The sequence below is a fragment of the Sturnus vulgaris genome, chromosome 24 (genome assembly GCF_052056855.1).
Source record: "Sturnus vulgaris isolate bStuVul1 chromosome 24, bStuVul1.hap1, whole genome shotgun sequence".
Lineage (NCBI taxonomy): Eukaryota > Metazoa > Chordata > Aves > Passeriformes > Sturnidae > Sturnus > Sturnus vulgaris.
The window spans coordinates 941,247-966,886 of NC_142266.1; the positions used below are offsets into that span (position 1 = coordinate 941,247).

General features: G+C 46.2%; 1 protein-coding gene across 6 annotated transcripts in view; it reads right to left on the reverse strand.

Annotated features, from left to right (window-relative positions):
• The window catches only part of LOC106859996 (lethal(3)malignant brain tumor-like protein 3), a 42,186-nt gene continuing 16,546 nt past the window's right edge, over positions 1 to 25,640 (reverse strand). For 5 of the 6 annotated variants that reach the window (XM_088178097.1, XM_014887611.2, XM_088178099.1 and 2 more), the window contains 12 exons: positions 24,789 to 24,940; positions 23,962 to 24,038; positions 22,376 to 22,461; positions 18,695 to 18,805; positions 17,449 to 17,563; positions 17,249 to 17,348; positions 16,216 to 16,392; positions 14,737 to 14,868; positions 14,293 to 14,354; positions 11,771 to 11,937; positions 7,251 to 7,313; positions 1 to 3,955 (listed from right to left, as the gene is read on the reverse strand). In XM_088178097.1, the coding sequence (XP_088034223.1) occupies positions 3,827 to 3,955; positions 7,251 to 7,313; positions 11,771 to 11,937; positions 14,293 to 14,354; positions 14,737 to 14,868; positions 16,216 to 16,392; positions 17,249 to 17,348; positions 17,449 to 17,563; positions 18,695 to 18,805; positions 22,376 to 22,461; positions 23,962 to 24,038; positions 24,789 to 24,940 (1,371 nt within the window). In that variant the 3' untranslated portion in view covers positions 1 to 3,826. The remainder of the gene's footprint in view (positions 3,956 to 7,250; positions 7,314 to 11,770; positions 11,938 to 14,292; positions 14,355 to 14,736; positions 14,869 to 16,215; positions 16,393 to 17,248; positions 17,349 to 17,448; positions 17,564 to 18,694; positions 18,806 to 22,375; positions 22,462 to 23,961; positions 24,039 to 24,788; positions 24,941 to 25,640) is intronic. The other variant, XM_088178100.1, reaches the window with a different exon arrangement.

A 25,640-nucleotide genomic window follows, 5' to 3' on the forward strand; every position in this document is an offset into this window, starting at 1 on the left:
TGAACTTAGATTAATTTTATTCACATTTCCAGAGGAAAGCATCGGTGGAGCGCAAGGTAATGGCTAGTGTCAAAAAGCTCAAGTATTTGGTTTAAAACAAGCAGACATTTCTGAGGCTGAGCCAAGCCCCTGCTCCCTTCCCCTGCTCGTCCTTCCAGTTCAAGTAACAGGAATCTCCAGAATAAGCTGGCTCATCACATGATTGGGGAAGGATGTCAAAAACTTTAAAGCTCTCTATGGTATAAATCCCTAAGCAGGGCATAAAAGTAGTGGGCAGGAAATCTTGTACAGCTGAACTAGCTTATCCCTGGGCCGAGTGTTGGGCTTTTCCTTCAGCAGAGGAGTTTTGCTGTCGGCGACACCAAATGTCTGATTTAATGTGATTCATTACCCACAGACGAAATTTGCTGCTACTGGATTATGGGGATAATTGTTGGTGATGGCACAGAAAAAATATAACAGGACTCCCAGCCAACGAGAAAAAGAGAAAAGGAGAAAAATTTTGATTGCTTTGAATTTTAAAAACAGTAGTAAGGGAACAAAACCACAGCCAGGAATAAGATTTTGAGAACTGGAAATTCCCAATTGCACTGCTGGCCCATGGGAACTTGTCACAGCTCTGAGCTGCTTCTAAGGAATATATCTGTATTGCTAAGAGACTTCTGGGTTAGGCTGGGCCAACAACTGGTTCCTGCTGACATCTAGCAGACTTGAAATCCTCCCAATCCCAGCTGCATTAACCAGCTTCAGTTTTGCTCCCCCCAGAGCTGCAACTTTTAGATTTTTGCTTCAAAGTGCTCATTACAAATTACACAAGGCATCAGATAACCGAAGGCCTCTGCAGAGCTCTGGCCATGCCACAGGCCTGGAGCAGGACTGGGAACAGGCAGCAGGAACAACTCACACTTCCCTGACACAAATAGAATGGCACCAGCAACTGATGAATTCCTAAGTTTTGGGACTAAAAGATGAGCTGATTCGGTTTTATTCTATCTTGCAAATATCAGGGAGTTTTAAATGTGTCCAGTGAAGACACTGGAAGTCTTTTTGTCCTGCGAAGTGCCGGATTTTATTGGAATACAGCTATATTTGGGAAAGGAGTGGGTAATAGATGTGTGCACATTCTTGCTTGCTCTGCAAAGACAATTATCAGATTACAAAAAAAGGCACAAGAAGCACATTCCTCCTTCTTCCATCCCTAAAAGGTTCCTCCTTCCCCCCTGCTGAAATCACTGTGCTGGCTGTCACTGAACAACCTCCAAGTACACATTTTCCTCTTTGATCCAGCTGGCTCAGAAGCCCCAAGGATTAAAGATTTCTCTTCTGTTTGAATAATTTCACTGACTAGAATCTCATTGCTTATTTAACCAATTCTCTTCATCTTCCATCTATATATAGTAGAAGAACTGGAATTAATATTATATTTTGGTTTACTGCTAGAGGCAACCTGCTGTCCCTCAACTCAGGCTCCCAAAGGAAGGAGGTGAAACAGAAAATCTGGCACGACCTGCTTGCTTGAAACAGTAAAAAAGCAAAATTGCATTTGCCCCACCTGGCTGGGTGTCACAGACGGGGAAACTGGGGCAAGGAAGGATTCAGGGTTATTTAGCAACTCTGTGGAGAGCCAGGAATAGAACAGCCCAGCTCTGGATCCTCTGTTCCAGCTGTCAAGAAACCATTTTGCTTTGCCCAGAAGGCGACTTCTGTCAAAGGACATGCCACTTACAATTCAAGTCTTAATGTTGACACTGGATGTGCAGAGTGGGATAAAGGAATGTGACTCTTTGGTGAATACCCTGGTTATCATACTAAAAATTTATTTTAATAAACTAAATTCACCCCCTTGCTAGTCCTTACCACTGCAATAAATTTTTCCCCTGCAGCTGCCTGGCTGATACTTAATGGTTCAGCTATTAAATATCCCACCAAACCTGTGTCTTCTCTGTGAAGGCTTAAACTCCTTAAATTCTTATTAAAAAATAATACGGAAACAAACTACTCTAAGTATTATTCCAGGACTGAATGGCTTCAGTGGTGTGGATTCTATTTTCAATTTAAGGAACTGTCTGCTTCAGACAAGTCACAATAACCTTCTCAGCAGCAGGAGGGTTGGACAAAGGACGTGGGTGATGCAGGAAGGGGGAACAAGTGTGTTCCTTGTGTCACCACACAGTCATGAACAGCATATTCACTCTATTCCTGACAGCTCCTGGGAAGCCACACTGGTGGCAGAGATGCCAAAGGAGTTTGAGGAGCTGTGATGGATCACGTCACCATGCAGTGGCCCAAGACACCCACAGAGCCGGGCAGAGGCTGAGGGCAGAGTGCGTTTGGCAGCACCAGGACACATCCCCAGCGCTCCCAAGGGCTCCCACACACAGGATTCAGCCTGAGCTACAGGCTGCAATGCTGCCTGAGCTGAGGTGGTTCTAGAACAGCCAGCCAGCAGGGAGAGTGGCCAGAGGGAGAGCCATGAGCTGGTGCTGCCAGCACTAAGTGGGAACATCGAGCAGAGCCCAGCAGGACTCACTGCCAGGGCGTCCGTGGGGACAGGACAGCTCAGAAGTACCCACGTGGAAACCCCCACCCAGGATGTACATGGGCATGCTCCTTAAACTGCTCTGCTGGAGCAGGAACCACCCAGGAGAGCACAGGCTGCATGTGCAGGAACACAGCCCCATGCTCCACTCCTCTCCCCACACACAGCAGCTCTCTCTTTCGGGAACTGTTCCTGCATTTTGCTGTTAAAATCCTGATTCCTCTCCAATCTCACATCCCTGTGTGCTCTGCCTGCCCCTCTCCCAGAAGCAGAGGAGCTGCTACCCTGCCCTCCAGCTCTCTGGCAGAACATACCAATGTCCACCTCAAGGGCAGAAGGCCAAAGCACTTCACATTCATCAGTTTGGATGGCTCAAAAGAAAAGCCATTTGTTTCTAGGAAATCTGTTTACACACACACTCAGGCCACGGCTGGCTTTCCAACTCGTGTTCCTAGCATTTGGCTGACAGTGGAGAGGGCAGGAATACACACCAATTCCCAAGTGTTCCTGATTGTGCCATTTTGCCAGAAGATGCTCCTGGCCCAGAGGGAGCTGCACAAAAGCACTGATAGGAGAATTACAACTAAATTCATCTCTTTGTCTCCAGCAGCAGATGCCCTTATGGGATCTTTGCCTACCAAAAGCCCACCTGCAGTGCCCCTGCATCCTGACAGGCAATGAGGACATTTTACTTGCTGGCAATACCAGTGCAAGCCATCCCTGATGGAAACCCTCTGCCCATGCTCCCTTCCTGCCAAGGGCATCACAACAACCAGGATCAGTAGGAAAAACTGGAATTTAACAATCAGTCCTGAAAAGGTCAGCTCCTGAGTCACACCAGTGAAGGATACGGGGGAGTTGCTCTGAAGCGCATCTTTTTCTCTCTCTTTTACTATAAAGAACACATTAATCTCGCTGGTGATCACTCAGTCTTTCAGGCACTATCACTGGACACAAAGCCAGTGTCTCAAAACTTTCTTTTTGCTTGTGCAGCTCCACAGTGCTACCCTGGATTCCCCTTAGAACTGGAGGTTTCTTCTCGATCTCAAAAAGAGATTGGTATATCAAAACCAAATTCAATTACAAAATATAATAATGTCCTCTTCTTGGAAGTGAAGCTGCCCCATATTCCAGACTGTGGCAGGATTTTTATAATCTCAAACCATTTTTACTAAGTTCTAGTTAAAATACATCTGAGTCCCAATCCACCTGTCTGGTGTGTTGTAATGCTCACAGCTGAAGATCTATTCCCTGTCAATTCCTCCTGGATCTACCAAAGGCCTCTTCTCAGTTGTCTTCTGCAGACTTGAACATGAGGATGGCATTGTAGATCTTCAGGGCAGGGCCCAGCTTGATGCTGAGTATTTTAACCATGTCGTTCTGCTTGAGGAGCAGGAAGGCCTCACCGTCAATCTGCTGGAGGTTGGAACACGAACAGGACAGAGATTAACCACCAAGAGACAGGCAGGATTCCTGCTTCTGGCCATTCTGGGATTCCTGCCTTGTTCTGGCCCCCACACCCCATGATGCCCCCTTTCCAAGGGACACAGATTCATCTCACAGTACTTTCCCTAAAAATGAGAAGCTCCAGGTGTCCCGCCCCTGGCAGAGGTAGAATGAGATGAGCCTTAAGGGCCTTTCCAACTCCAACCATTCCATGATTCCATATGCTGTATAGACTAAGGCATGGTGAAGATTCAATATGGCTGGAAAAATAAGAGTCTCCTAATCCATCAACAAGGAGATACATTTGATTGGATGCAAACTAAGCAAGTGATGAACATACTACCATGTGAAAATCCAAGATGCTGTAGGTAGCAGCGAGTGAAATCATGACACACTGTTTCTGGAAGAGGTTAAAAATTCACTTGAGCAAAAACATCCACAGAGACAACACAGATATAATTAATATAAACCCCAAATGCTGCAGGGACGAAGCCAAAGATTAATGGACACAGACAAACAATATGTGTCTCCCTAAGTTATTCCATTAAAGTCCATTTACAGAGACTGACAGCATCTCCTCCTCTCACTTGATGCTCACCAGTGCAGCACACAGCACTGGACACTCAGACTAGCCAGAATAACAATTCTGCTATTTTTGTAGTCTTCTCAACTAGAATATTTTCGGATGTCAATGCCTGGTTCAAGAGAAAACAATGAGTAAACTCAGAGAACGCATAATTAAAGCAAAGAGTTGGGAGCCAGGAGATTTGGTTTTCCTGCCTCTCACCACACAAGAGACCCTCAGCAAGTTACCTGAACTGCCACTTAAGTAACTGGGAGAAACTGGGAAGTTAATTCCTCCACTGGGAAGGACAGCAGTGCTCCCAGTCCACAGATGCTCACACCATGTCTTTTCATCTTCTTTTCAAGCTGCCTCAAGTCTACACTGCTGCAATGAAGGTGTTAAAAATACCTTGAAACAAATGGGACTGTGCTGCTTAAATTAAATAACAGAGTCAAGACGAGCCGAAAACTGCTGGAAGACAGCCCCACATTTCAAAATGGCTTTGTGTCCAATATTATTTATTCCTATGCTTCATTTTCACCACATTGCCTCACACTTGCTTATTTTAAACAGTCCTGCCCTGAACTGGACCTAGAAGCAAGTCTGTGCTTTATTATTCATTTCTTTGTTCCATCTTATTTGGATGGGTTTTAGAATTCTGTGCACAATTTGTTCTCTTCACTCATAATGTACGCAGCAACTTATCCCCCTCCAGCCCCCCACCAAGGGGAGTCTGCAAAGGATTTGTTTATCCTGGACTGGATAGCACAAGTGGAAGCACTTGGAGGCTGATCCTGGACAGTGCAGGGGAGTTCAGCTCTCCTGTCACTCCCACCTGTATTCTGGCCAAAGCCAAACTGCTAAAAGAGTTTTAATTTCAAACTGACAGTGTGGTTTGAGCATAAATTGGCAAAACAACACAAGCCCTTATAAATCGGGCATAGGGAATCACACTTTGAGGCTGCAGAAAATAAGGATTAGAACAGATCGTGACTTTGGCACTTGCAGAACCAGAAAGCAGTCAGTGTTAAGGACCAGAAGAAATAAAATACAAGGAGAATGGTTGGATTTTTTACGAGATTTGCTGGTATCTCACCTCTGAATACACTTTCCCTAGAAATCCCTTTTACACTCAGCTACAGTGAAAGATGGGTTCATTTAAACAAATATCACTGTTCCCACTATATTCAGTTCACGAGTACCCTACTGTATTGTCACACTGTGGACAGTGCTTTTTGCAAGCCTCTATTTCTTTTGCCTCCTATTTTGTGTGTGCCTGCATGGTTTTTAAAACAAGGGAAAACAAAACACAGATACATAAATACACAAAATGCACTGCAGCCTGACTCTCCCTGAAAGGGAGCCAGCTCTGGAGCAGACAGTGATTACAAACCTTCCAGTCACTGCCACGCAGGAGTGACTCCAGCCCTTTCCTGAAGCTCTCAGAGACACACAGGAGAGCTCTGAGGACATGGGATGGTTTTGGTTAGAAGGAACCTTAAAGCTCATCTTGTTCCACCCCCTACCCTGGGCAGGGACACTTTTCACTTTCCCAGGCTGCTCCAAGCCCTGTCCAACCTCACCCTGGACACTTCCAGGGATGGGCCAGCTACAGCTGCTCTGGGCATCCTGTGCCAGGGTCTTCCCACCCTCACAGGGAGGAACTTGTTTCTAATGCCCATCCTCCTTCAGGTTAAGGCCATTGCCCCTTGTCCTGTTACTCCTCATCTGAAGTCCCTCTCCAGCTCTTCTGAAGCCCCCTTAGGGACTGGATGAGGCTATGAGGTCTCCCTGCAGCCTTCTCTTCTCCAGGTGAGCAACTCCAGCTCTCCCAGCCTCACTCCAGAGCAGAGGGGCTCCAGCCCCTGGAGCATCTCTGTGGTCTCCTCTGGATTCACTCTATGAGTTCCACACGCTTCTGAGGCTGGTGCCCATGGCTGGAGAGAGCTCTGCAGGTGGGGAATCACCTAAGCAGGACAGAAGGGAAGCATCCCACCCCCACGAGCTGCCCACACTGTGAGATGAATCCAGGACAAAGTGCATCTGTGCAAATTCATCAGTGGCTCCTAAAGAACCTCCGAGTTTTACCTGCAATGTAAGTGGAAGCTGAAGCACCCAACAGATCCTTGTTTGTGATCCACTTACAGAGCTGTGCCAAAAACCAGGACAGCCACACCCTGTGCCCCTCCCAGAGGCCATGGTGAACTTACCAGGAATGGGACCAGAACCCAGCCCGTGGCATTATTGACAGGACACACCTCACCCAGGACATGCTTTGACTTCCCAACCCCTGCCTGTCAAAAAGAAAGGTTCCCCTCCTACTCTCATCCCAGCCCACGGAGGAAGCCAGCAATTCCTGGGAAATCCTGTGCCTAGCAGGCTCCCCAGGAGAAGCAGGCACATGTCCTCATTAGAGGCAGTAAATGAGATCCTCACTAACCATTCCAACAGGGCATCTTTAGAGCAGTGCCAAACCCATGGCACAACGTTCCAAGACAGGATGTTAAGCATAAGCTCTGTGGTTGGAACTGCAGGGGAAATTTAAAGCAGCAGAATGCAATTAGCCACGGTGGAATTCAGCTCTATGCTGAAGCTCCCTCCTAAATGCCACTGCTCTGCAATGACATGGCTGAGCAGGTCTGAGCTCTCTGCCCTAATTCCAGGGATCTGCAGCACAGGGTCTGGGCACACCCCACTTACCTCTTCCCTGAACACAGATGCTTGTTCTTTGCAGCCAGGTAAACGCTGGATAAAGCTCACCACCTGCAATTGTATGTGAGAGAAAGGAAACACAGACAATTAAAACGAGACACCATCAAGAAAACCCCTTTTATTTCTGTATGAGAGTTCTGTATGAAAGAATTTTTAAAACTTTAACACTCAAAACTCTCACATTAATGAAAGATACAGATGGAAAACATTGCTAGATTGTTACTGCAACTCCTCTGCATATTTTGGTTACTACCAATAACTGCCCCTATTGCCATCTGACCTTTTCTCTCCCTGTAGGAATCCAGTTTCTCACTCCTCTAAAAGACCCTCACAGAATCAACATTATTTTTCCAGATTAAAAGCTGTATATGGCTTAGACTACTTTAAATTCGCTCACAATTTCACTTTCTCTACAGTACTGTTGGGAAGTAAAACTAACAAGAAAAAAGGATTTAGACAGTTTCCCAACATGACATGCCTGTAAGAGACAAGATAAACCAACTGAATGAGCACTGCTGGTTTACAACATGCAAAGGCAGAAGAGCTGGGAAGGAAAGGAATTTTGGTTTCATTTAATCTGTGCTGGGTGCACAGGATCCATGGAACCAAGAGGATTAAACAAGTAAAAGTTAATTTTACATTTCACATTAGGGAAAACCTTTCTAAGCAAGAAATCTGTTAACATTTGGAATAATCTCCCTGGAGTCATGCAGCAGCCCTGGAGTTACATTATGTAACATCAAGGAGTGTGAGGAGCAGCCCTGTGTGCAGTCAAGGACGACTTAATGTGCATTGTCCTCTCCAGCTGCAGCTTCACTAGTTCACAGGAGATTTGGATATTGAGGCGTAATGAGATCAAACATCTCCTGTTAATTGGATGCTCCCTTGCAGCAGCAGCTCTGCTTCATGAGGCATAACCATGTGAGTTGTTGCAGATGTGACATTTCTTCCCTGCACACAAACGAACAGCTGGGAGGGGTCACTGTCACATACAGGCTCCCTTCAACTCGGAATTGTGAAAGTCTCTCCTAAATCACCTTCAGATCATCCTACCACTAGATTTGGAGTCATTCCCGCCCCCCAGTTCCAGCCAGGCAGGAACAGGGCTCTCAGAGTACCCTCCAGGTTTGCTCTGCCCTGGCAGGAGCAGCTCTGACTCCCGTGGTTTCTGTTATGTAACCTGAAAGCAGAACATCCCTCTTCTTCGTCCTCCTCTTCTACTCCATCTTAAAGGGAACCCCTAAAATCCACATCTCTGTCAGGCAGCGAATCCAAATTTTCTTCTCTAAAACTGTAAACTCCTATTAGTAATCAATAACAAAATATTACTTTCGAGTTCCCCCGTCTGTCTGCTAATAATTAAAACACAAATTAAAATCTTGCTGCTAGGTCTGGTTCCTTGAGAATTTAAAAGATAGTTGAACCCTCGGGGCAAGAGCTGAGTGCTCTTTAGTGTGTGTGGCACTGAGAGGCTGGCAAACATCTCCAGGGAATGACCTGGGCTTGCCTTTCTCCTGTATCCTTCCGTGTACAACTGCTTCTGGCTACTGTCACTGACACGGAGTGACAGACCTTTGTTCTGCCCCAAAGTCCTTTGTAGGGACACTGCAAGCTCCCTGTGCCACTGAAGAGGCCTCTTGAACAAAGAGTAACCCTGGGGTTTACCAGGAATGGAGAACAGAGAGGGAAGGAAGATGCAGGAGGACAAAATGGGAGAGAAGGTCCCTAGGACACGAGACAGACCCCAGGTACCACTGAACCACAGGGACCTACCTGGCTGTCACTGCTGAGGAGGGTTCCCAAACCAAGATTGGGCAGTTGAGGGATGAGGGAGGCTTGGGAGAACAAAAACAAAACACCCCAGGAAACCAATACAACCCCACAATGGCGGCAGAAAAGCCTTGAACCCTGGGAAGGGCTGAGTCTGGGGGGACTCAAAGTGAGGGTGGGACAGGTGTTGGACAGGTTTGGAACATCTCAGTGGGATCAGAGCTTTTCTATGAGGAGGTGAAAGTCTGCTGGCCCTTCCTGCTGTAACCACCTCATAGCTCAGAACTGCCTGCTGGAAACTCTCACACTCTCAAAGCACATTGGTGAAGGGAAAGGGCTTGAAAAAGAGCTTTGTGTAATCCTGAAAACACCCTGGAAACTGGACTCGACCCTTCTGGATGGTGCCGATGTGTGGCAGATGCACTGAGATCAGCACAGGATTGATGGCTCGTGGTGACAAAGCAGCCCCACACCACAGCCCTTTAACAGCTACTGCAGGACTGACCCCCCTGAGGCCACAGAGAGGAGCTGAGTTAAGTGGGATTTAGAAAACCACTCACACTTGGCACAAGGACAGTCGTCCGTCCCCCCCCAGGTATTAGCATTTGAAGCAGGATTAACTAACGAACAATACAACTCTAGCACATCCTAATGTTCCTCCATGAGTCAATAGTCTGTGCTCTGAAAACATGACAGGAAGCTTTCAATAAATACCAAAGCTGCATTAAAGTAACTACTCTTACTGATTGCTCAGTGTTACCATGACTTTCTTAGCTTGAGGGCCCCTAAATACTGCTGCTCTGCCATTTCAGCTGTTCTCAACCAGCAGAGAATTAAAGAAACGGTTTTTTCCTTCATGTGGGTTTTATAAAATAAGAACAGCTCTTCAGCCTGAAACCAAAGGAGAATTTTACACCCCCATCGCTCCTGTTTCAGATCAGCAGAATGGACTCCTTTGTGCAGCAGAGTTCAAAGCACAACCCAAAGGCAAATGTTTGCCCTGCAGAAAGATGTTGGGAGCCCAAACGCCGATAGACCAAATGTATTTTGGACTCCCTAAAACACAGCAAGTCCTGCTGCTTTCAACTCCCACACCTTTGGCTACATTGCACTGCACATGCTGATCCTGCAAGTGCTCAGAAAGAGCCTGAATTGATTCCTCTGGGAATTTGTGATGAACACAATTTGCAAAACCAGACCCACTTTACTGAAATTCAAGATAAAACCTGTAATGACTTTAGCCAGTCCATTGCTGCAACTGAGGTTTTTAATGTGCCATTCACACTGCTACAGGCTGCCAAAAGTTCCTCAGTTGTTTCAGACGGCAGCAGAGTTCAGTTTACTCTGGGTTTGAATCACGGTATCCAGTGCCCTGCATCCATGTCTGTGGTCCCTGCTCATCCATTATCAAACTAATATCCCAGTTAAATTTACCCAGCAGTTGTTTGAAAGGTCAACTGCAAAGGACAAATTTTATTTGGCTTGGATCCTGACACTGTACTTCCATGAAGCAGCCTCCTGTTTTATCCAAAAGAAAGAGATTTTGATTATCATGTCAGAGGATTATCTGCTTCTGACTTCACTGATTTGCTAAAAGACCTTTTGGACAAATCACTGGAAGCTTTCTCTAAAAGACAGGAACAGTAAACCTTTCACAGATTTTTTTTCCTCCTCAGTAAGAATTTAATTCTAACACATTTTTATTAAAAAGAAAAAAACACAAAAACCCAACCAATAGCCACTACCACCAAACCACAACAACTCAACAAAAAAAGGACCAGGTTTTAAAACATCAACACTAATTGCTCTGTCTCTTTCTCAACTGCTGTGGTTCCCATCTCCCACATCACTGCAATCCCACCAGATTCCTACCACTCCTACAGCATGAAGAGCAAAGTCAAGATTGGATTTATCTGATGTTAAGAGGCACTTAGGGAAAATGCACTTTCTAAAAGTCTCTGAAGATCCTCTCTGCATCATGAACAGCAGTACCTTTTCCTGCTTTGCAGATTCCCTGCATCCCTGCAAGCACAACACTACAGCACATTTCTCTGGAATTAAATGCCCTGCAATTAAGCACCAGCATCCAAATTGTCACCACTTCCCCAGCACAGAGAGAAATATTAATGCCCAAGGCATCGAGGCAAAAACCAACTACTCAGCACACAAAACACTCTGGATTTTTCACATACCACCTAATTACAGGAGACATCTCAAGAGCTGCAGAGACACATCTCCAGCTGCACAGCTACCTCTGCCAGAAATCAGGTCAGGCTGTGGGCAGTTTTGTTCCCAGGGAATCAGGCACGGAGATGCAGCAGGAGTGGGCATGGGCGTGCACAGTGCACTTTGGAATTCTCTGCACCGTAAAAGTGAATCAGCAGCAAATTCACAGGAGAGGGGGAGGGAGATCAGAGAAAGGGAATCTGCTGTCAGAATGATGCTTCAGGCCTGAGGACTGAGAGACTGAGGGGTAAATAAACAGAGGGAGGGGGGGAATTCTGTTGAGGGGAATAAGCTGTGGATACCAGAGGGTTAACAGGAGTCCTTCCCCTCCCTGATAAAGGGCCTTGGGTCTAACCTCCAGCTGAGTCAGCTGTGGCACAGGAACAGCAAACAGAAGAGCACTGCATAGGAGAGGGTAGGAAATAAAGATGACTCCCAATTAGCATTCCAGAGGAAGAGTGCTCTGGCATTCCTGCAGCCCTGGAGAGCAGAACAGGGAACAGGTAACTCACCTCCTCCACAGTCCATTTGGCAACTTGTTTGGCTGTCAGGCCTGAGACCTCCGGCAAGAGCCTGCAGTGCTGCTCCCAGAAGAGATGGAGGTGGTGGGTCGGGTTAGAGGCCAGGGAAGGCATGAAGATAGACTGGTGGAGAGCCTGCTGGAGATCCAAATCAGGGCCTGGAAAAGGAAACCAGACAAGTCAGAGCCAGGTTTCAAGTAGGAGCAACTACAACAAAGCAGGAGGAAGGGTCACAGCCTGGAGGGGAAAGCAAGGCAGGGTGAGCAGAGCCAGGCACAGCTACTGTGTGGCACACGGAGCTCTCAGGGTGTTCTCCCCACCCTCCCGAGCAGGAGAAAGGGAAAAAAAGGGTAAGATTGCCAGGCTGGAGGCTTTATCGTTAGCTTCTTCCCTGGAAAATGATGTCATGCTGCTAACAGAGAAGATGTTTGCAGCGTTTTATTGACAAGGTGGAGGAGTTCTGGTAACAGCATCCTCGGCTGGGAACTGATGGCACCGTTCCAGCCCCAGCTGTAGCCAGAGCTCTGTGCTGCCAGCACGGCCTGGGCTTGCTCCCCAGGAGACTCCCAGGCCACGAATGCTCAAGGTACCTCCAGACATCAACTCCCTCCTCATGTGTCAAGTGATAGAAGCTTTGAAAACCCAGGCAAAAAAAGGAGGAAGGAATCACCCCTCCCTAATGAGATCACTGGAGCAGTGCAGAGTCATGGTCCTACATGCTGGTTATACAACAGGAAGCCAGGCAGAGGATGGGAACAGGCTGGGAAACACTCCCCTGGTTTACATCGGCACGGGGGCTGCCCCCGACCCCGGCCCCGCAGGCTGCCCAGCGCCATCCCGCGGCCTTCCCGAGCATTCCCACTGCATCCCAGCCTCGGGAAGGCTCCATGTGCCTGCAGCCCTTGCTGCCCCTGCTGCTCTGCTGCCTCTGCAGCCCCTGCTGCCCCTGCTCAGCAGCTCTCAGTGGGCTGGGGTGTCAGATGTGGGGGGTGAGCAGTCACTACATGGAAAGCACAAAGGAAAATTGCTAAAATACAATGCAAAAGCAGATTCCCAGGCTTTGCCAGCTCCCTCCCTGCTGAAGGGGAAGCACCTCTGGAGGTAAAGCCTGTCCTAGTGAACACTCACTCCCCTCGCCCCAGGGCCCCCCTCATCTCATCTCCACATCCCTAAAGGTCATGAGACAGCATCAAATAACATCAAATTTCTAACAATGACACCAGGGAGGATAAATAAAGCCTGAGTAAGAACTGCTCAGTTCAGGAGCTCCTGGTGACAAGAGGGCACAGGACCTGCTTCTGAGAGGGCTGTCACCCCCTCCTTCCCTGCTGCACCGCCACAATGGTGGGGACAGACAGTAGCTGGTCTTGGCTCCACCTCCTGCTTCAGGAGGTCCCACTCATGCCCCAAGGTCTCCTCCACTGCCACAGCCCTGCTGGGTGGGCACTGCTTCCATCTCAGGGCAATTCCTTTTCTCCATTAAGCCCAAATCCTTGGACTAAGCACCCAAACCATGCCCCAGACAAGTGACTTTCCCTCTGATGAAGAAGCAGTGATCTCATAGTTTAAACGTAGCTGGGAGGAAAGCTCTGGGTAATTGTGAAATTACATGTCAGTGGATGATTGCATTTCCCTCCCCTGATTTCCATCACTCCATGGAAGGTGAATGTGAAGGGAGAGTGGGCAGCTTACCCTGCCAGTTGCAACTGCAGCTTGGAGCTGGCAGATCCCTCAGTTCTGACTGCAGAACTCAGCACTAGGTAAAAATGAGTATTAAAAAAAAAAAAAATAAATCCAGGCACCTGTCCCAGTTTGTGCCTGCTTAGCTATTTTTGATTGGAGACTTATTACCATGTTAAATCCTCCTGAAAGCCTGGTCAGCTCTGTTCTCTAAAATGGCTTTTTATAGTAAATCTGAAAGTTAAGCATATGGTTTGCTAAAGTGATAGCAGAAAGCTGCTCTGAAAACTTAACCTGTCACATACCAGGAAAAAAAACCACTGTTTTTCCATTTAGCTTTTCATTTTCTCTTTCATCCTTAAGAGAACCTTTAAAAAGCCATCCAATGATTCAGAATATGTTTCTGAATATCCATGGGGGTCTAAAAAAAGGGGTGATGCAACCTAAACTATCTGCTAAGTTTTGAGCAAACTCCTTTGATCCCTGTGCTGTCTTTGTCACAGCCTGACACAGGCCACAGACTATTTGGGAACCCCTTGTCACTACAGAGGAGTTTGCAGTGGCACAAAAACCAGTGCAAACTTGTCTTCTCAGTTAATAAATACAAGGCTCCACTTGACAAACTCCTCTATTAAACCTTTCACTTCTAAGTAATTTTAACCTTTCTCCCCATTTTAAAGGAAGGAAAACTACCATTGCCATCATCTCCAGCATGTGCTTTCTCTTGACTGTGAAATCAAAGACAAAAAAAGCTGTGAAGTTCTGAATGCTCCTCGTGGGGATATTGCAGAGATAGGCACACACAGAGAAAGAAGGAATAAAATTTAACCAACCTTTCCCATTGCTTTCCTGTTTCACCAGCTGAAACTTGATATAGGCATGTGAGCAGCCAAGCCTGAAAGCAACAATTACAAAACATTTCAGAAGATGCAAAAATGGATGTAATTTCTTTTCTATATGAAGATTAATGGGATTTATAGAAAGGAAAAACTTTTTCCTCTTAAAACAAGCAATACCTCCATCCCCGACCTCCCTCTGAGCTAAGGGCTGTTGTATTAAAGTCATGGCCAGAAGTCCGATCTGAGTTTACTGCAGGAAAGAGAAGGCCCAAAACAACAGGAGGAAGGGAGATTTATCATGTCATTCTGAAACACTCTGCTGCAAAACTCTGATCAAATTGAGCTGTTTGTTATTTACACCTTTATTTCAGATACAGCAGCAGCATCAAGAAATACAACTGTTAATGCATGAAAAAACATCACAAAACTCTTGTTTACGTTTTTGGTGTGGCTTTGATGTCTGCAGAAGAATCCTCATCTTCCCAGCCTCTCTCCCGACAGTTTTCTGACTGCTCTGATGGAGTGTGGATGCTGCTTTGACACCACTTTTCACTGTCTGGTGCAGATTTTCTGGAAAGACAGATAAATGACAGTAGCTGAGCTGACATCCTTTGCTCCCTTTTCCCACAGGAGAGCAAAGCTGGCTGCTCCTGGCAAGTGAGAGCAACAACCACCACCTTGTGGCAGAACTTTCCTCTCCCCTCCATGACTACAAAGTGCTTTGTTCTTCTTCTGCAGGGATTGAGAGAGTTTATGTGAAATAAATCAGCTGCTGTGGACTCAGACTCTGATCCCAGCAGCTACAGGAAATCACTGTGTTATGGCGAAAGTAAGAGATTTCTGAATCCCGATACCTCTGGATAACACTTAAGAGTTTCCATGACTAAGTGGGATGCATAAACTGAGCTACAGAGTTGGCAAAGGGAGGACAAGCAGCAGGGTGATACCAGATTTACAGGCTGAATTCAGACCTCCCACTATCAGGAAATTAAATACTTAAAAGAAAAGAAATACATAACAATTCTAAAATGCCATTTATTCTGTCAGAATTCAAAATCTCCCGAGAGAGCTTTATGGTAACAGTGCCATTGAAATGCAATCAATTTTGGTGTGGAAATTAGGGAATGAAGATGCCTGCACAGTTTGGCATGGGAGGAAGCATCTTGGCCATGAAGGCCAGAGAGGAGAAAGAAGCATTTATTCCTTTTTTTCTGCACAAATAGATCCTGAAAATGTTATAAATCTAAACAAATAGACAAACTTTAAAATATAGATAAGCCTTCACATACAACAAATAAACTAAAGTATTGTTGGAATTTGCCCTAGTGAGACTGGATTTGTGAACACAAAAAATTATCATTAAAAATCCTTCATATCCTGGTCTGTCCCACGACAGGTTTAACTGACTCCTTGTCCTGGGGTGCACTCCAAGAACTAAGGCACAGTTTCCTCCAATGCTGCTCAGCTGCAAGATTTCCTTGTAAGAAAACAAAGTATCTGAGAGTGCGCAGCTTGTTTGCTGCTAAGTGATACACACACAGTGCTCAGCCAACCCGGGGTGGATCACAGTTACGGTTTAATAGTGCACAATAACCTTGGCTTGACAGTTTTAGGACAGGAAAGGAAGGAAAAGAACATATTTTAAATTGAAACAGCAAGGAGAAATTTATGGAGACAGAATGCAATTTCCTTTGTTGGAGTGTGACCAGAGCACCAGGATTAAGGAATCAAGAAACCTATTAAGGCATGTGAGGGTATAAAAGTGCACTGCTCTGTGTTAAGAGTGTCTGGGGCACAGGTCAATACTACAGACAGACGAACTCAATGCTCTGCTGCATCGCAGCCAATTCTGATGGTTTTCATCCTTGCAAATGGTTTTGCTCGCCAGTACCTGGGCAAGAGTAAAATCCAGCCCACCTGGATTGTGAAGAGTCACCCTGAGAAGACTCCTCTGCTCCCAGCAATGGGCCAGGGGTCTCCAGCCTCCTGGCTTTCTGTATGCTGTTCCCAGGGGAAGGCCTCTCCCCACTCAGCCGGTCCTGTAACAGGTTTTCTCTGCTGAGGTTCACATCAGAGTATGGGCAGCCAACTAAGCTGTGATAGAGAAACAAAACAGAGAAAGAGCAATGAAAGCTTTACAGTCATACACTCTTCCCTACCTCAGGCAGAGAAATCCATCATAAAGACAGAAAAAATGAGGCTACAAACTCTCAGGAGGTGCTGTTACCCAGCTTGAGGTGTGAGAAAGCAGAGGATTATATGGCAGAATTAAAAACCAAATTCATGTTGTCAAAGAACCACTGCAGAGGACAAGAAGAGCTCATCCTCTGTAACGTGCAAACCGGAACAACATTTCATGAATCAACAGAGTTCTGCAACTTTCAGTCTGAAAAACTCAAAGCCCTTTACTACATTATAAATTACCAAGTCTTCTGACCTCCCACCTGAGATTTTTTTCTTGCTCTTAAAATAATTTACTCGAGAAAAAGCTTCCTCTTCCAAGAGCACACAAGAAATCAAAAGGCAGTCCACAAAACATGAGCAACCTCTCCTCACTTTAACATCCTACCCCCATGCCCTCTCCTCTTCAGCTGTCTCCTTTCATGTTGTTCTTGGGTATATTATTTCACAAATAAAATTCCTTCAGTATTGCTGGAATGTAGAAACTGGAGGGAATTAATCTGTTTGCATTGCAACTATCATGATTATAGTGGTATAAACAGAATTTATGATGAACCAGCCTGCTTTGACACAAGAGGGAGCTGTGATTGCAGTTATAACTTTCTCCCGAATAACCACCCTGAAATAATTTCAGTGCAGTGCAGTTGCTTGGTGCTGCAACAACATTATTATTATTATTTTTTTTTTTTATTTTTTTTTTTTATTTTTTTTTTACTACTATCATTACTGCTGCTGCTGTTATTGTTATTAACAGCACTCATGCACATACGTGTAATGTGTTCCGTATCGGGGGCCCCGGACGTGCCCAATCCCTTGGCAGCCTGGAGTAGGACACACCTGTCCCACTGCTCCCTCTGGATCTTCAGCACCTGAGAGTAGTAAAAAAAGGAACATAAACAGATTTTCACGTGAGGAGCAGACTGCACTTAAGAAATTATCCAGCATAACAACAGCGTGTCCTGTATTTACCTAGAGGGACTTGCAGAGCGTGTCCAGTTCTGTCACACCAGCCCACAGGATGGATGTCAGGGCTGTCTGCATCCACCCAGAAATCATAGTGATGGTCCCAGCCATCAAAATGTATCTGAAAGAAGCAGAAGTCTTAGGGAAAGACATAGTTTACGGCATGACTCAGCTTTTATGTTAACTTCCCCCTCTGTTTCCCCTTGCTCAGCTTGGGGCTGATTCATTCAATCGTTCAGATCAATCTTTCAGTCAGGCACAATCATCTGTGTGCTCAGTCTCTTTGTTTTCCCGAATCTATGTTTTACAGAATAACTGGGTTCTGGTGATACAGTCTGTCACCCCACAGCCCATGCTCTAACACGCAAAGTCCAAAGCCAAGCAAACACAAATGCTTACTTGTTTTGTTTTCTGTGGATCCCAAAACATAAAAACCAACAAGTTCGGTGGGTTTTGCAGTGAATAAGCTGCAATTTTCTGCTGAATGAAGAGACTGGTAGTAGCTCAGACGCAGGTCAGGTTAACAGAGACTGAGGATCACTGGAGTTTAAAGGCTACTGAGTTGTTCATGCAGCAAAGTTTCAAGGTATGAATTGAGTATCATGCCACTATGGACTGGCAAAACTTGGCTTTTGTTCATAGCAATGAGACTCAGAATCAACCTGATAATGAGGAGTGAACTCCACTCCTGCCCATGGAATCATCCTTTGGGAAGGAGACCTGTGACCACAGTCTCCATCAGTGCAGCCTCCACTTTAGCTGGCTCATAATTAGCTCCTGAGAAGCCAAAGCACAGTAGATTATTTGGGCAATATACTTCTGTGAAAAGACTGGGTTAAAATGCATTTATGTGACTGTGACAAATTTGTACTGGAGAATGATGCTGCTTCCCAAATGTACCAGAGTTTAAATTGCACTGGGTTTTCCTTTCCTGGTAGGAAAAAAAACCAGTCAGGCAGCTTCCCCAGCAGCATACTCATGTTACCACCAGTCACGGAGATCACACAGAAAATGCCAAGACATGGGACATCACACTGTCAAGTGTTAGTTCAGAACAGTTGCATTAGAACAGCAACTAACACCAGGTCAATTCCATCAGATCTCAGCAAAACAAAGCAACAGGAACCATCTCCAGCTGGGCAGGCCTGGAGGCCACAGCAGCTGCTGCTCCTCCTTCCCAAGGGGTGTTTCCCCTTCACTGCCCATCCCGGGGCTCTCAGCACAGGCTCTGCACTTGGGAGCAAGGTCATACCTTAACACGGTGGTTGTCTTTGTCAATGATTGTTGCCACTCTTATCAAGATGGGATTTCGTCTGTCCACAGCCTCTAACTTCGTATTAACCTGGAATCCATGAGGAGGACGCTGGAAGAAAGGATTGTAACCAGAATGCTAAAAAGCCTTGGAGCTCAGAGCTGCTCTGAATGAAATGTGCTCCAGTTCCCATCCACTCCTAGCTGCCTTTGGAGCTATGGGTTATCTCACATGGCAGACTGTTCAGAGACTAAAGTCAGAGTTCCCAAGAGGACTGAGCTGAGTGCTTGTCAGCAGCCCCATACTGCTGGAGAGGCAGCCTGAGGTGGCTCAGCACAGAGGAGCTATCCCAGCCAGGACAAGAGACCCTTCCCTCACAGACAAAAGGCGAGGGACCACCACAAGCAGCTCCACTGACACGGCCTCCCCAGCCTGACAGCACACCTCCCACACAACAGGGACATGGTCTTCTCCAGAAGAGGAGACTGAGAGGGGAGAGATCTCAACAGTACATATGAATCTCTCCAGGGCACGTGTCAGAGGATGGTGCCAAACTCTCCAGTGGGGCCCAGTGACAGGAAAGGGAGCAATGGCCCTGAACTAAACCACAGAAGTTCCACCTCAGCATGAGGAAGAACTTTCCATGGAGGGCGGCAGAGCACTGGAACAGCTGCCCAGGAGGGTGTGGAGTCTCCTTCTCTGGTGACATTCCAAACCCATCTGGATGTAAAATTCCAAACCCACCTGTGTCACCTGCTCCAGGTGACTCTGCCTTGGCAGGGGGTTGGAATAGATGATCTTCAGCCTCTCTTCCAACCTGACTGTTCTGTGACGTCACACCAGCAAGGAGAGCGGCCAGTTCCCCACTTTTCACATCTGAACACACCATGGGGGGAAGTCTCTCTTCAGTACCCTACATCCTCCCTGGCATCAGCTACAGCTCCTGGCTACCACAGTTACCCTCATTACACAGCTTACCCCTTATGACAACACCTGCACTGCCCGTGAACAACTGCTGGGAGCTGCTGTGCTGGGACTCACAGCAGCTCTGGCCTGGAGCCTCCCCCAGCAGAGGCTCACTCACCCTTTTCCTCAAATCCTGAAGACTTTGGGATAACTCCAGAATGTCCTCTGACCTTGGCAGCACCCTATGTAACCTCTAAGCAATAAACGGCTTTTACTAATTTTTCCGTTTATCTGACTGCAAATTCCTCCTCTGACCTCCTTAGCAGGGGTTTATGGATGCTCATTCAAAACATATCCCTCTTCACTTCTGCACACAGAGGTCAGGATTTTAGCAAGAAATGGTTAATTGTCTATTTGACCATGACAAAAAGGTTAATGAAATTATTAAAATCACTCTTCCCTCCCAGTCTTCCTTACCCTTTTTACTGTCAGTGGCTGGGGGCAGGAAGGAGATGCACTCCTGAGCTAAGGGGTTTAACTCCACACCTGGAGTTCCTATTTGGTCATTTCACCTGGACACAGACATCTATCAGTGGGCCACATCACAAAACAGACAATCTAAACTGCTTTTATTTTCAAGAGCACCTTATTAACCAGCCAACCTTGTCCCTGAAGAAGAAGCTGAGTGCTCAAGGTCCAAATCCTGCCCAGAAGAGGAGCCAGGCTCTTTTCTTAAGCATTGCTGAAGGGTTGCTGTCCTTTTGACAACAGCTTATGAACGTTTTGGAATTGCCAGCCCAAGAGGATGGGCTGAAATAACAATGCTTACACTGGAGCTGTGTCCTGAGTTTTTGGGTGGAGAGGGCAGAAATCCAGACCAAAGACCTGCTATTTGTGCTGGTGACCTGTATCTCCAGACTACGTAAGACAGCTCTTAAAAATTGTTAAAAGCTAATTCAGTGAGAAATGCCTGTTCTGGCTCTCAACCTGCATTTTTATGTACTGATTTCCTGTAATTGCTAGCTGGAATAATAATAATAATTTTAAAAAAATCAATAGCTTTGCCACTTATTTGCACTTCAGTCCAACCGAGCCAGAAAAATAACGAGGTTTGATCTTGAAAGAGTTCTATTAACTGCTGATATATCAAATACCTTTTCTGTCTCATTTTGGAAACACAGTTTTAGATGCTGATTTACAATCTGGAGTTTCATGAGAGCCAGAATTGGTCCTTCTACTCTTCTCTCAAAACCTGATACCTGAAGGAGCAGAGTAACGGCTGCAGAAATGTCTGGAAAACAGGAAAGGAGGCAGACAGCTGCATCCCCCTTGGGAAGACACTTCACTTTGGAAGAATCCAAAGGAGGGAGTTCTCAGCACTGAACAGTCTCCCTATCCTGAGCAAAGCCCTCTTGTGTTCAGATGACATTTCTCACCACACTTCAGACCCTGAAAATCTGAGGGAAGAAGCCACAATGGCAGATCTTACAGAAGACTTGGGCTGGGAGTTTTAAGTTCACATCTCCCAGCTCTATTGAGATTTCAGGAGTGTGGTTCAAAAAAGCGTAGTCCACCCCTGGGGGCAACAACTCTGTCCCACTGACAGGCTCTATTCCTTATCCTGCCCCTGCTCCAAGGTGCTTCCCAGCTATGGGAAACCTCAATCCCAGGGATGTTTTGGAGCTCCACTGTGCTGCAGATAACTCCAGTTAAAGCCTTACAGTTCTCTAAAGAGGCAAAAACCTCTTCCACCTCCCTGACACCACCTTGCAGCCTGCACCAACCTCACGTGGACACCTGCTGAAATCTGGCAATTATCAAACCTGTCTGGCTGCATTTTTGCCTCTCTTATCTGAGGCCTCCCTGATTGCTTTTCCTCCTCAGTCCCAAAGACCTTTCCACAAAAATACACAGAAGGGCAGCAGGTATTAACCTGCAACTCTGACTTCAGAAAAAGGAACCAGGACATGTATCACAATGGCAAAGAAGTTTTTAAACATATTGCAAAGCCTAGCAAGGTGAGCCAGTAGTGTGGAAGGAAAAAAATAAAAGTACAGTTATTTTAAAGGTTTTTGGTTTGTTTCTGCTCACACTGAGATTCCAGATAAACACACTGAACTTCAATGAGAGAAACAATAGCTCATGATCCCAAGGTTGAGAGAAGCACCTTCACACTGAGTCTGCACGATGGCCTTAATGCACCCAGGTGTTTGGCAGAGATGCTCTTTCATCTGTTAATACATTTATTTCTGTGGAGGGCACAGCTGGCTCCTCCTTAGAAGGACTAAGATCTGTATCAGCACATGTAAACTTCTCTACCTTAATTCCAGCCTCACCAGCCAGGGAAGTACGGATTTGCACAACTGCAAGGTGAATTTCAGAATGATTTTTAAAACTTCATGTGGGGGAGACACCAGGCAACTGCACTCCTTCTCTTCTCTGTGCCCTTTGTGAGGCACTTCCCACATACCTCTGGAAGCCACAGTTACCTGTGTGAACTGAAGGCTCTGCCCCTAAACCTGCTAATGGAGCCACTGAAGATATTTAGTCAAAAATCCTTTCCAAGCCAGCTTTCCATAGTATTAAAAAAAAACCCAACTTGTATTTTGCTGTGTGTTTTTGTTTTAGCAGAACTGAGATGATCTTAAACTCAAAGTAAACCACAGTTTCATCCTCCTGGCACAGACAAGGTGAACCACACTGAAATAAAGCCTCTGGCAAAAAAAAGGGTGGATAACACCACCTGAGCAAGACCAATTAAAGAGATTCACTCACCAGTTTAAAGGCTCTTGCTGGGGCTGCTTGGGAATTAGTTTCTTCCAAGTATTTCTCCCATGAGAAGGCTTTGGAATCCCTGTGTCCTGAAAAAACAGAGAATTAACATTCCTGTAAGAAAACCTCCACATTTACTGTTACAAACAGCAAACAGGCAGCTCTGTGACACTGTAATTAGCACTTACAATGGATGGTGCTGGAAAGTGGCTGTTTGCTCCAGCACCCAGAGCAGCTCTGCCAGTTCCCCAGTTTTACACTGGGCTTGAACCCCAGTGAGTTAATTTCTGCACAGCTTAATCAATTCTTATTCTCTAGAGAAAACTCCAATTATAAGCTAGTCAGAGGATTCTGTGATGTGCAATGGCATCACTAAATTAATTTCCTGTTTTATTAGCTACTCTACGTGTGTGTGCCTGTAGGACTGTAGAACCTTCTCCTCTCCTGCTGCCCACCCACCCACGCTGAGTAAACACAGCAGCCTGGAGAGAAAAGGCTCCACGGGTGTGCTGCTCTAACAACAGGGGGATGTCTCTCCCTGACAATTACATTTAAGAAACTGCTCTACTTTTTTCCTATTTCAGTAATTTTTACTCCCAGGATGGGTTCCTTTTGGCAGGAGAGTGGAGTGACTAAATGCAGTGTACAGTCTGCGAACTGCTGCATTTAAGTCCCTCAGCAGAGAGACCAGAACTGGCTGCAGGTTTTGTTGGGGGCACAGGAAGTCCTGATAAGAGCAGAGAACTGCAGAGCCCAGTCCTGCTGAACCTTCTAGGAGCAGGGACAGATGTGGTGCTGCTGAAAGGGAATGTTCACAACCCCTTCTACACCTGCAGTGAAGACATTGAGGCCAATTCCACCCCTGCAGAGGGATCGGGCAGTGCTTCCTGCTCCACTGAACCTGGAACACAGCAAATACAGGAATTCTTGCTCCAGGTCTCTCAGTCTGACAAATGTCAGCCTTAATTTTTGTATGTTTGCTATTTTTAAGGAGAACGAGCACTTCCAAGGCCTGAAAACAATACTGGTTTCCCTGCATGTTCTGTCCTCTCTTATTTGCCAACATTCTCTTAATTTACCAAATTCCAGTACAGCAGAAAGAGATGTGGATTCAGTTACTCCTTCATTTCCAGAAATTCCATCTAGGAAATCATTAGAGCATGGTGCTAATAATGCCAAGGCCGTAGTTCAATCCCTGTATGGGCAATTCACTTAAGGGTTGGACTTCATGATTCTTGTGGGTCCTTCCAACCCAGGGTATTCTGTGATTTCGAGAAATTCCATCTAGCAAATCATGAAAAAAAAGATCCCTTTTTCTCGCAGCTCACCTTGCAAGAAATGTTGGAAATCCTTCTCACTTTTTCCCTTCTAAAATCAAATTAAATCATAAATTACCAAACCCTTTTCCATTCCTTCAAAGAACCACGAAGCAACATAAATTGCAGTGGCAAAAAGTAGGAACAATAATATTGCTTAGGCAGTTAAGAGCTCTGAAGCACACCTGGAACTTGCAAACATGTAATTATGTGGAAGATACAGTTTGCAGGTTTTTTGGCTAAGGCAGGAACTAAGTCTCACTTGCAACCTACCAGGTGGTGTTGTCAGTGGGGTTCCAGTTTCTTGGCAGTAGCCGACAGGACGGATATATGGGCTGCTCGTTTCACACCTGAATCAAAGAGGGAAAGTTGGCACCAGTCAGATGGAAAGCAAAAAGAAAGGTAGGATTTAAAATGCTGTCTGATAGGCCTTTGCTGGGTGAGCAGATGCTTTCAGTGGGTGTGATCACGGTGTAGAAGACAAGCACTGCCCTGTTAGAATGTGCAACACTGGGTTTTCAAGGCATTCAAGCTGTCCCAGAAGAAAGGGAAATACAAAGTAAATCTTGCAATGGTTTTGTTGGAAGGGATCTTAAAGCCTAACCTGTTCCACCCTCTGCCATGGGCAGGGACACCTCCCACTGTCCCAGGGTGCTCCAAGCCCCATCCAGCCTGGCCTTAGACACTTCCAGGGTTCCAGGGTCAGCCACAGCTTCCATGGGCACCCTGTGCCAGGGTCTCCCCACCCTCACAGGGAACAATTCCTCCCCAGTATCCCATCCAGCCCACTCTGGCAGTGGGAAGCCATTCCCCTTGTCCTGTCCCTCCATGCCTTGTCCAAAGCCCATCCCCAGCTCTCCTGGAGCCCCTTCAGGCACCACAAGGAATTTTCTTATCTCCAATGCTCAGGCCACCCCCACAGGTTCTCCACTGAGCTGCCCAGCACCCAAACAGGAAGGGAACTCCTGGGCAACTGGCTCTTTGTGAAAACACCAATGAACTATTCAGAAGCCTGACAACTGATCTAAGATCCCAACTTTAGGGCCTCCAAAGCAAAGCCAGTCTACCTGCAGACATGTATCAGAACTAGAATCTTTTACCAGTAGTCGTAGCTCTCATCCCAGTTATCGAAATGGATCAGCAGCCGGTTTTCCACCATGTCAATGATGGTGGCAACACAAACCAGTGACGGGTTCTTCTTGTCCACTGCCTCCAGTTTCATTCCCAGACGAAACCCAGAGGGTGTGACAGGCTGAGGAACAGGACACCACGAAAAGGAAATCAGCCACATTCTACCAAGAGGTTTGCAGACAGGATTTCCATGAGTTCTGGCAATGACTGTTACTATTACTAAAAAAGAACTAATGTGGCTTAAAATACAGCATTTCTGGGTACACCCATGTCCAGAGGTACAATGCAAAAATGTGTATTCTATCACCATCTGTTGAAATGTGGGAGGGGTGGTGATCCTTATCTCTGTGGGAGATATCCTCTGCTGATGGGACATCTGATAAAATCAGGGGAATGATCATCGTCATCTTTTCACAACCCATCCTTCCTCCAGAAGATATATTCTGTTAATGGGCCATTAAGTCCTATTGTGTGACTGATAAGATTACATCACCCCATTGGGAGATGCCCCAGCCAGGGGCAGGAGCCAAGCCTTTCCTACCTAGATTAAAAACTGAGATTTGGAACACCACTGGATCCCAGGGGAAAGTCAGACCTTTTCCACATCATGGCTGGACCTTCGGAGGAAAACTGCAACTTCTACAGGAGCACTGCTTCAACTGAACCACATCTGTCATCCAGGACTGCAGCCACCATTTAATGGGACTGCTACCAACACCCTGACTGACAGGGTGTCAGGTTGTATTCTGACTCTGTCGGTGGTTTTTCTTTTGTATTATTGCACGTATTTTATTTTTTGTCTTTTTTTCCTATTAAATTGT